At 55.4% G+C, this 11,540-nt stretch overlaps 1 protein-coding gene across 3 annotated transcripts in view; it reads right to left on the bottom strand.

Moving 5' to 3' along the window:
• Positions 1 to 2,012: 2,012 nt before the first annotated feature.
• The window catches only part of TRAPPC12 (trafficking protein particle complex subunit 12), a 92,881-nt gene continuing 83,353 nt past the window's right edge, over positions 2,013 to 11,540 (bottom strand). For 2 of the 3 annotated variants that reach the window (XM_039462255.2, XM_039462259.2), the window contains exons 10-12: positions 3,291 to 3,391; positions 2,569 to 2,656; positions 2,013 to 2,360 (exon numbers count right to left, since the gene is read on the bottom strand). In XM_039462255.2, the coding sequence (XP_039318189.1) occupies positions 2,118 to 2,360; positions 2,569 to 2,656; positions 3,291 to 3,391 (432 nt within the window). In that variant the 3' untranslated portion in view covers positions 2,013 to 2,117. Of the gene's footprint in view, positions 2,361 to 2,568; positions 2,657 to 3,290; positions 3,392 to 4,892; positions 10,144 to 11,540 lie in introns of those variants that run through there. The other variant, XM_074393532.1, reaches the window with a different exon arrangement.

Raw genomic sequence — 11,540 nt, 5'->3', positions numbered from 1 at the left:
TGGAGAGTGACAGGCCTTCCCTCGAATCCTCCTGTTCCTGCTGGAGAGTGACAGGCCTTCCCTCCAATCCTCCTGTTCCTGCTGGAGAGTGACAGACCGTCCCTCCACTGGGTGCACGAGCTGGAGAGTGAAGGGCCCTCCCTCTGATCCTTGATATTCCTGCTGGAGAGCGATGGTCCCTCCCTCCACTCCTGTGCTCTTGCTGGAGAGAGACGGCCCACCCTCCAATCTGCACGTGCTGAGTGACAGGCCTTCCCCTCCCTCCCGGCCCTTACTCCAATCCTTGGTGCACTGCTGGAGAGTGACAGGCGGCCTCCCTCCAATCCTCCGCGTTTGCTGGAGAGCGACGGGCCTTCCCTCCAATCCTCGGTGCACGTGCTGGAGAGTGACAGGCCCTCCCTCCAATCCTCGCTGCACCTGCTGGAGAGTGACAGGCCCTCCGTCCACTCCGTGTGCTCCTGCTGGAGAGCGACGGGCCCTCCCTCCAATCCTCGGCGCTGCTGGAGAGCAGCAGGAGCTCCGCCGTCGCGTGTTCGGGACTCCCTCCAGCTCGGTTTTTAGTTCCGCCTAGGCGGAGGCGCTCGGCAAGCAGCCCCGGGTTTATTCTCGCTCATTTGTTCAAAGGAAAAGTACTGTGTCTGCAAATGCACCAAGCACTGGAGAGAAGAGGAAGGCGAAGGGCCCTCGGGGCTGCCTGTAAGAGGCTCCAGGTGTGGCCGGGGTGAGGCCAGGTAGCAGCTCCCCCGCGCCCACCGTCAGGGCACCGCCGGCAGCTGTGACTGGGCTGGGGCTGGGGAGGGAGGGTCGATTCGGGCTTACCAGCCGGCTGGGGCACCCTGACCCCCGTGTCTAGGGGGAGCCTGGGCACTGCCGTCCGCGTTCGCGCACAGCTGGCGGGGGACAGCTCTGAGCCGCCGGCCTGGAAGGCACAGGCTCGTCAGCCACTGGCAGCTCCCGCGAGATGCCCGCAGTGCCCTGCCCGGTTTGTGCGGAGGAACCAGCCTGGCCTCTCACCCCTGAAGGCAGATTTGAAGGAAGACCCTCGAGACGAAGGGCTTCTAATTACATCACCAGCTTTTCTGGGCTGGAAAAGTTTCTTTTTCTTTCTGAAGAGAAAAATTTTGAGACCTTCTGTGTCCAGCAGCGAAAACCTTTTTTCTTCTATTTTAATGCGTAATCTAGATTTCAGCAAATGGGTTGAGACTGTCTGGTAGATGCTGTGTTTTTGTGTTTCTTCTCTGTTACAAAAATTAACAGAAATGTGGCTTCGCCTTGTGCAGATGTTTATATCACAGTCCTTAAAATGAATTATATTTAAAGCTAGATATTTAGAGAACCCTTGTCAGAGTTCTCTCATAAAGTGAAGAAATGTTCAGGTACCTTAACTTCTTTAAAAGCAGGAATAGCTCTGTCAACGTGAAAGCAAAAGGCCCGACTTTCAGGCATGAAAGCACCTGTGGAAACCACGTGCCTGGCTTCAAAACCGCCCCCAGCCCCTGCCCGCCCGCCCTTTACGTGAGCTGCCTTTGCCCGATTATGCTCCTGGTTCCTGTTCCACTCAGCCACTCCCTGTGGGTGTATAAACTGCGGGAGAAAGGGCGATGGCCTCCCCACCACCAGGCTGTCAGGGGTGTTCGGCGGGCATCAGGCAGAGGAGACTTGGAATAATGAGACCGACGCACTTAGTTTCGGCTGTGTGGGGAGGCCAAGGGGCACATGGGTGGCTTCGTCCCTGCTCTAAGTCCCCTGCGGTACAGGCGCGTGGTGAGAGGGCCCCCACACCTCCCAGCTGTCCTCTGAGGATGTCCAGAAGGAATGAGCAAAGCGGGATGGCCTCCAGGAACAACGGCCCCGAGGCTGACCCCGGATTTCCTGTGTCTACCAGCTCGCCTGGCGCCTGCGTTCATGAACAGTGGCTGAGCTGCAGGGACTGTGGGGCTGAAGGCCAGCCAGCTGCGGGGCAGCTGTGGCCTGGGCCGTGGCTTGGGATCAGGAAGACAGGCACCCAGACCTCAGTCAAGTAGCAGTTTTATTGGATTCTCCGTGTCACATTAATGCATTAGTTTCATGGACAGTTTCAAAGACCGGGTCACGCTGACGCCGTGCGCTGGGGTAAGCTAGGCCAGCTTGAGGCACTGCGTGTTAAAGCTGTCCCCCTCCTTGCTGGCCACAGCCTCGAGCAGGGACTGTTTCTTCTGCATGCTCCGCGAGGACTCCAGCTCGTACATGGTGGTGAGATTGAAGAGGACGCTCTCGTGCAGGTAGTGCCTGGGGTCCTGCTGCACCATGGCCTCCAGCTGCCGCAGGGAGTCCTTGAGCTTGCCCAGGTAGAGCAGACACACGGCGGCGTTGTTGTTGGCCTGGGGAGAGCACACGTACCGGGTCAGCCACCCCCCTCCCGGCTGCGGGCCCGTGTCGGTCTGGAGGTGGCGCAGAGCTGCCGGGCAGAGCTCAGGCGGCCCCGCTGGGTCACGTCCCCCAGCGGCTGGAGAGCGGGCCCCTGCTGACACGTGTGTGGGTGCGTGTTTCTACGGGCAGAGGGCAGAGTCTGCGGCGTGGGGCCCTTACCACTGCGTTCGCGGGATCCAGCCTTAAGATCTCTGTGAAGAACCGGTGGGCTTCGGCGAAGTTATTCTGCCCGAGGTAAAGGAACGCTCTGTAACACAGGCGACGGTGGCGGTTAGCGGGGAAGGCCCAGGAGCTGCTGTCCCCCAGCAAGACCCACAGGGGCTCTGGACGCCGCACAGACCCCGCGTGTGACCCCGCGTGGCCTGGGGTCCCGGGTCTGCAGGCAGAGGTGGAGAGCTGCGTTCTGCACTCGGGCTTGCAAACTGAGGAATCTCGTTTTGATTAACTGAGTCAGTTCACCTAGATGACTTCCTGCTAAAAAACGGACGCCGGCTGCATTTCTGCCCTCTGACCTGGCGTGCAGGCTTTGCCGGGGCGCGGCGACTCCCCACCACGCGCGGGCACAGAGCTGTGCCCTCCACCGCGGCGCAGCAGAGCGCGAGCCGGAGCGGCCGCCGGCCTTACACGCGCACGCGGGAAACGGGCGGTACCAGCGGCGCTCCGGAGAACGAGGGTGAATGTCTCCCTGAAACTCAGCCTCTGTGACTAAAGGCACATCACCAGCATTCGGGGAACACCCGTACGCTTCTCGTGTCTCAGCTCTGAGAGACACAGGGCAAGAGAGGCAGAGAGGGGCGCTCTAGGGGGCTCTCCCGCTCGGTCGGCGGGGCTCGCACTCCGCTGGGAAATAGAAAACATCCGTTTAGTTTTAAAATAGTTACCTGTTCATTAAAACCATGATTTTACCCTGTAGTCCATCCAATTTCTGCGTTACTTTCTCAACGTCTTGAAAATACTTTTCAGCCGTTTTTATGTCTCCAATCTGCCTTGACAAAATCACTTAGTTAGTTTAGTTGACAAAAGAAATACGAAGTCTATACCCACATGTTTAGTTCCCTAATGGCACGTTAGAACGTGAAGACCGTGTGTGTCGGGCAGAGGAAACCCGAGTGCCCATTGAGTGATCGTTGCTTTTCTGTGAGGAGAGGAGACGTTCACCGAACCGTGGAGCGCTGACTCTGAGTCAGAGACCAAGCTGCTAGTATCCGTGCCTTATTTGAAAGCTTTATAGTTTAGTCATTTCTACCTTTTGGAATGAATTCTGGCAGAGCATGAGGTAAAATAAAATGAATAATAAGATGAAACATAAAATACTGGTATAATATGAGCAGACCCCAAGTCAACTTATGAGTTATCTGTGGCCAGAAAAATGGTAGGTGCCATCACATTTGCAAATTTCAAAGTAACATTTTGACCAAATAATACAGAATTCTACTGTAAAAAACAGGCCGGACCAAACCCAAACTCAAACCCACTCTTAGCGCACATGTTAGGAGCCCGCGGCTGCCTGAAGCAAACGCAGCCGGACCAGCAGGGCTGCGGCCCAGGGGCCCCGACTCCTGACCCCACAGCTTGGTTCTACAAAGGCAGACTCAGGTTTTCTTCCACCTCCAGAAGCACAGGGAAGGGAATATAGGATCTAAGGCTTACAGGAATAGGTAAAAATGGAAGGACAGTCCTGTTATGGCCCAGACTGTGCTCACGAGGGTGAAGACAGAGCTGCTTTGTGTCCGGGACACCGCCCGCGGGCGTCGGACTCTCCAGCAGCGAGCTCTGCCCCACAGCTGCGGCAGAAGCTTCCAGAACGTTGTCCTCTGTCCCCAGAGAAACAAGCTCAAGGTGTGCTGCTCAGCTCAGCTCCGTGAGGAGGAGGCTGAGGGGATCAATCGCTCAGCAGTCTAGTAAACTCTTAGACTTCCTGGAAAGCATCTGTCCAGCATTAAAATAAGCCCGCACATTCTCCGATGACTGGCTGGGAGATGGTTCTCAGGGGTCTGTCGTGTTTCTGCATGTCTTCCAAGCACAGACGCTGACAGGGTTTTGTTCAGAGCATCCACACGAGGATGCCTGTTTGGAGGGCGGCCTTCTAAGCTAAACGGCATCCGTCTGGGGCGAAGGGCAGGCAGGCTCACCTCCCAGTAGCAAGGACTTGGTGTTCTAAGTTCAGGACTCCTCTCCGGCACAGCCCTCTGCCAGCATCATCAGGTCCCCGGTGAAGACCCTGAGGAATTGGGGCCGCACGTCCGGTGAGAACGCCACTCTGGCCATGCCACTGCTTTGAGAAATCTCCTTCGTCTCTGACCTAGGAATCTTATCTGTTTTGCCGGCATCCAGGAAAACAGCAGCTAACTCCACAACTTGCACACAGAATAACATCTCAGGCCCTTCACAACTGTTGCTGTTACCCCACAAAAGAAATACCTTACGAGGAGGGAGAAAAACGAAACAGAACGAGACACAAAACGCAGGCGAGCACACGCCACACGCAGCAGCTCCCGTCCACCACGGCCCTCGCCCGCGGGGTCTGAAGCCTCTCAAGTCTACGACTGTGGACTTCTCACTTGCTGACTAAAAAGAAACCAGAGGCCATGTGGGCTCCACAGCGTGGCCCTCAGCTCCCACAGCTGGGTGTCCTGCATTCACAAACGTCCTGGTTAACAGGACAGTGTTTGATACTGATCTGAAGATGATTACAGCTCATAATCAAGACCGATCAAGATTAACGCGAGCCGGCGCTGTGGCGAGTGTTGCGGGCACAGCTCTCCTGCCCTCGTAATGGCCAAAGCTGTCACCAGCTTTGCTTTCTAGATGAAACAGTGAGGCTTGGAAAGATGAGGCAATTTTCTGAGGTCATCACAGCTAACACAGAACGTGTGGGGTCGACACCCAGGCCTGTCCAGCACTCAGACCACGTGCCGATCCTCCGCACGGCAAGGCCTCATGGGGCTGGCACGGGGCTTTACTGAAACAATGTCTCAGAGGAAGACAACAGAGCCATCTTGGGATATTCTTTGCTAGCCACTGATTTCCTGAAGATTGAAAAGTAAGTTGATATTTTCAGAATTATTAAAATGTAATTAGGATATAAAATCCTACCGATTTCTAAAAGGAGCAACTGAAAAAATTAAACATAAAAAGGCAAGTAAAAGTATTCCAGAACATGTAGAAAACAAATCAGCAAAAGATAGTATTAAAAAGAAAAAACAGTGGCTGGGCGTGGTGGCTCACACCTCTAATCCCAGCCCTTTGGGAGGCCAAGGTGGGAGGATTGCTTAATCTCAAGAGTTCAAGACTAGACTGGGGAACAAAGTGAGTCCCTGTCTCTACCAAAAAAAAAAAAAAAAAAAAAAAGCCAGGTGTGGCCTAAGCGTCTGCGGTCCCCAGCTACATGACAGCCTGAGGCAGGAGGATCTCTTAGCCCAGGAGTTCTGCAGCGAACCATAATTACGCCACTGCACTCCAGCCTGGGAGGAGAGCAAGACCTTGCCTCAAAACCAAAAACCAAAAAATAATAAGTGTACAAACTAAGCTAGAAAAAGAAAGCATAAACAAACAGAAATGTACAAGGTGGAAACAAGGTCATTGATGTCATGGTAAGAGCACCGTCTTTATTCTGTGCAAGTCCATGACAAAGCAGCGGCCAAACCCAGGGGGCTTTCTAGAAAACTCTAAATCACCAAACCTGCTTTTGAGAAGTCACCCGTTCACACACAAACCAGACACCAACGTCATAAACACAAAACCCAGGCAGTGCAGTCGCGGGGCGCCACCCTGCCGCTTCTGTGCTCAGTGTTCCTGGGGCAGAAACCAGGGCTGTGCGCAGGGCCTGGCTCTCCCCTCCCTGGGAGCTGTGACGGTTCATACCGAGTGTCAACTCGACTGGATGAGCGGATGCTAAGTCCTGTTCCTGGGTGTGTCTGTGAGGGTGCTGCCTAAGGGGATGGCATGGGAGTCAGTGGGCTGGGGGAGGCAGACGCACCCGCAGTCTGGGTGGGCCCCATCTCATTAGCCGGCAGAAGCTGCAGGAGCAGATGTTCCGCGCCTCCCGGCTCATGGTTCTCCTACGCTGGGTGCCTCCTGCCCTCCAACATCAGACTCCAGGTTCTTCGGCTTCTGGACTCTTGGATGTACACCAGTGATTTGCCAGGGGCTCCCAGGCCGTGGTCGCAGACGGAAGGCCACACTGTCGGCTTCCCTGCTTCCGAGGTTTTGGGACTCGGGCTGGCTTCCCTGCTCCCCGGCTTGCAGACGGCCTATTGTGGGACTTCCCCTTGTGATCTTGATGAACTCCCCTCCATATATGCACCTCTCCTATGAGTCCTATCCCTCTAGAGAGCCCCGACTGATACAGGCATTGGGCGGGGTGGAGGAGGGCGCGGGTGTGCATCTGGCCTGGGCTGGATCCTCCCCTCCGGCAGCAACCTGGAGGGCACAGGCTCCAGACGGTAGGGCGACAGGAGAGGGCAGCCTGGGTGGAGAGCCAGTGCGTGTAGGGAGCGCCCTGCACAGCTGCTGGACCCCTGGGACTCTGCCAGGGCAGGCGAGGCCGCTGCCTCCCAACCCAGCCCATGTCTTCTCGACCGCTGTGTTCTGCACCTGGCGGCCCTCCTGGTGGGGAAGACTGCTCCGGTTCTCAGCTCTTTCACCTGCTTCTCTGTCACAGTTCTGGGATTCCTCACCACCTTGGTGGCACAGAAGCCATTACAGATGGGCAATGGCTGTTTTAAAGCATCCTCAAGGCAGAGTGTCCTGTAGTCCGTGGCTGTGAGCTGTTTCGTGGAGAGGAAGGCAAGAAGGATTCTTCTTTGTAGTGTAGGCGTCAGATGACTTTAAACCATCCAAAGACAGCAGAGCTATTTTCACAGCCACATGAGGTTTTCAGATGGTATTAAATCTGTAGTCAGCTAGAAATCCTAGTTCTTTTCATATTTACTACTGATAAACGAGTCACAGAAACCTAGGTCTGAAAGTGATACAGAAAACTCATTTCAGCTGGGCACAGTGGTTCATGCCTGTAATCCCAGCACTCTGGGAGGCAGAGGCAGCAGGTTTACTTGAGGCCAGGAGTTTGAGATCAGCCTGTGCTGCACGGTGAGACCACATATCTACAAAAACCTTAGCTGGGCATGGTGGCACATTCCTATAGTGCCAGCTACTTGGGAGGCTGAGGCGGGAGGACTGCTTGAGCCCAGGAGGTCACGGCTGCAGTAAGCTGCATTTGTGCCCCTGCACTCCAGCCTGTGTGACAGAGCCTGTCTCAAAAACAAAACAAGCCACCAAAAAAGCGCCACCCCAAGCCCACACAGAAAACTTGTTTAAGTCTGAATTTTTATGTTATAAAACATGCTTATCAGAAAAACTGTTACATTTCAACTGGGCAGATGCCCTCAGGCTAGTGTACCCAAACAAAGAAAAGCAAGATGCAGATTTCAGAACATCTAGCGTCTCTTCTGTGTTTTTGAGCTCTCCTTCCCCAGCTCCTCCTCCCACCCCACTGTGAGCCTGGCAGAGGGGGCCCCAGGGGTCCTCTCCTTTCCTCAGACCCTCCCTCACCTGCTCTCTCGCAGAACCCGAAGGCCTGCTGGGAACCAGGCCGGCTGTCAATGCATAAATTCGGCTGCACCGTGCAGAAGCCTCCTCTGCTAGACAAGCTCGACCTTGGCTTCCTTCTCTGTCCTTGCAGAATCCAGCGTGAGCAAGAATCCTGCTAAATCAGTTTAGGAAAAATCCCTGCCCTCAGTGTCTGGGCACCTGGGGCTCCTAGCACCCTGGACGGCTGTCAGCAGTGACCCTATCAAGTCTGCCTGGCCAGAAACCCCTTCCTGATGCTTCCTCTGGGTAATTTCCATCCACTGACGCTGACCCTGACCCTGATGCGGTCTTTGGCTGTAAATTCCCACCTGTCCTCCTTGAAGTTGGAGTTGCGTCCAGGCTCTCCCCTTCTGCGTGGAAGAGCCATGAATCATTTTTCCTTTAGTAAGAGCTCTTTACGTATTCTAGGTGTAAGTCTCTTGTCGGATATAGGAGATTTGCAAACAATCTCTCCCATTCTGTAGCTTGTCCTTACCTTTTCCTTACGGTTTAAAGCACGACAGCTTTTAGTTGTGGTGAAATCCCATTTATCTCTTTTTTGTTTTGCTTGCACTTGGGTGTCACATCCAGGATGACGAGGCCTGACGGGGTGGCAGGGGCCGCAGGGTGCCCTCCCCACCCTATCCCTGGCCGCAGCCGGCACCCTCCACGCCTCAGGCTGGCAGCCAGCAGTCAGTCTCTTATTTTTCTGTCCGAAGGTCTCCGCTGAGCTATGGCTGAGGCACAGGAACCTGCATGTCTTCAGACTGTACAAACTGAGGGATTCTGGTATACGGCCGTGCGCATGAAACCACCCTCCTGGCTGAGACGGCCTGGAGCCGTGTCCCTCTGTAAAACACGCTCAGGTCTTTCCCAGCTTAACAGCGCCTCCCTGGCCCTTCCTTCTCTCCCTCCACCGCGGTGTCTGTCCCCCTGCCCGGTGTCCCTGCCCTCTGGGAACTGGGTCAGAGGTGACCTCGGTTCCTGCTGAGGCCCTCTCAGCCACAGCGTTGGCTGTCCCGCTTCGTCCTGCCTGGGGTGGCTGGTTCATCCCAGACTTCCTGCCGCTCCTGCGGTGGCTGAGGCTTTCTCCTGCCTGCTGACCTTCGGCTCTGCCTTTCGGTCCAGGACACTGAGGCCTGGGACTGACCACGACACCGTAGAACCGCCCTGTGCTCAGCTGCCCCCATGCCACGCACATGCCCCTCGTCTGTGCTTGGCTGCTGTGCGCCAAGCTGCTTTCCCAGTCCAGTGTGGTCCTCCAAGACCCACGTCCACGTGAGGACCCTCTGAGACCCAAGTCAGGAGCTTCTGAGGAGGCAGAATCTAAGTGGGAGTGAAGTAATTTGAAGAAGTATAAATATAACGCTGCTTCTGTGTGAAGATCGATTGCTTCTGCCCTTCCTTAATTGAGATTATGTGAGAAACTGCTCTGGAATACAAATGTTTCAAATCTCGCTTACAACACAGATTTCTTTCAGAAGTGGAAATTCCCATTTGGCCCCACTCTTTCTCCTCCTAACCCAATGCCCTTCTGTGTGGAAGGCTCTGGTGCTCTGGGCAGGCTCTGTGTGATGACGGTGAAGGGACAGGGAGTTTTCCATAGATAGCTGCCACTTGGCTGGCGGGTGCACCCCTTCTGAGAACACTGTCCCTGCACCTCTTCTTTGTGTTTAAAATTTTGCATCGAATGTAAGTGGCTCTAAAATATGAGCGAAAAATGGGAAACTCACTTATCACACCAGCAGCTGCCAGATCGGACGAGAAGACACACTGGCGAATGCCAAGGACAGCACAGGTGTCCTCACTTTGTGAGAGGCTCTGAGGAGCAGACTTTCCACTTTATTATTTCAACATGTATTCCACTTTTGAATAGCAATCCTTGTTCTTTCCAAGAAATGCATAGCATAATTCTGGGCACTGAGCAAAGGGTCACAAATGGCTGTGTTCTTGGAGGGCAAACCTGCCTGCTTCATCTTTCTTCTGAGATCCCGCATCTTCAACAACATGCTGACCTGCCGAAGCAGGAACTTAGCGGGGGCTGAGTTTTCCAGCCGCGTAGAGATGGAGGCAGGTCGAGGCTGCAGGAGGGGTCCCGCAGCGCCATGGCACACGGCATCTTAAGAGATGTCCCAGGCGGCTAAGTATTGCAATCTTCATTTCCTTTAGAAAAACATGGAATTCAGCAACTTTGTTCTTCAGCAACAATAAAAATATCAGTGAGAGAGGTCTAGTCATTAACTGGCAACAGATGTGGATGGGACGGCCCTTGTGTGGGGCTTCAGTGAGTCCGCTCAGCCCACGCGCCTCTGTCTTTCTCTCTGTTCTCCTTTGGCAGAAGCTCCTGCCCAGAGGCAGTGCCCCCATCCCCTCCTGGGGTCCTGAGAACAGCGAACGCCGAGGGCTTCCCCCACGGCCAGTTTAGCACGTTTCCTACACTGGATGGGGGCTTACAGCATGCTGTGGAAGCTCAGCCTCCCTCCTGAGACTCCAGCCTCACTGCCAGAACCCTCAGTGTGGTCAAGCCAGTGGCTCCCACTGGAAGGAGCGGCGCTTCCAGATGCAAAAGTGATTCCAGCATCTACTTCTCCAATTGTGCAAAACATGGCTCAGAAATAAAACTTCTGAGATCATCTCCAGGGCAGTGAGGAATGTGGGCAGGCCCGGGGTACTATGTTGCTTTGATAACCAGATGACACGTCAGGCACCCTGGAGGTCCCGGCCACATGGGGCTTTCTCACAGGTAACAAGGGTTGCTGCAGGCATCCCAGGGCCGGGGGAGCCGACGGTCACAGGGCAGCTCACGCGTCTGCGCCTGCCCTGGGTTATTCAGTGAGTCATCGGCTGTGCCCCACGCGAGGGGCCCCTGGGAAGGGCTGTCCTCGAACACCATCCTGTGTCCCGCAAGGGCTTCCACAAGCAGGCAGTGTGCAGGAGACGTGTGCATGTGTGCAGATGAGTGTCAGTGCCTGTGTGAGCCACGGGGTTGGGGAGAGAAGAGGACCAGTGGCTCGTGGAGAGCGCAGACCCTGAGTTCGCAGAGGCCCTCTTCGAATTCTGGCTCCCCTGTGATCTACGTGGCCTCCTGTAGCTGGATCTCACTGAACCGGGGACCTCAGTTGGCTGCTGTGTAAAACAGGCCGGTCCCACCGTGGGTTAAATGCTCAGCGCAGGGCCTGGCTCATGGTGTGTGGGTGCCTGTGGAAGGTCTGTGCTCCCCCTCAGCCGTCCCTCGCGTGGGTGCCTGTGGAAGGTCTGTGCTGCTCCCCCTCAGCTGTCCCTGGCGTGGGTGCTTGTGGAAGGTCTGGGCTGCTCCCCCTCAGCCGTCCCTCGGTCGTGCCTCTTTCCCCTGGCCCAGATTTGGGACGTGACCTCAGAAGACCGAGAGTGAGGGGCAGAAGCTGCCCTGTAGTCGGCTGCAAGCGCGGGACGGACTGAGAGAGGGCGGGACTCAATGCTCCCGTGACCTTCCTGTCACCAAATATTCCAGGACAAGGCATTCCAGCTTCAAGGCCATTCTTAGCAAAGGGCGTCCTGTCCCAGCTTGTGCCTCGCTGAGA

The sequence above is a fragment of the Saimiri boliviensis genome, chromosome 1 (assembly GCF_048565385.1).
Source record: "Saimiri boliviensis isolate mSaiBol1 chromosome 1, mSaiBol1.pri, whole genome shotgun sequence".
Classification (NCBI taxonomy): Eukaryota; Metazoa; Chordata; class Mammalia; order Primates; family Cebidae; genus Saimiri; species Saimiri boliviensis.
The sequence above is the reverse complement of the archived record's forward strand: the minus strand, read 5'-3'. Positions and strand labels throughout refer to the sequence as shown.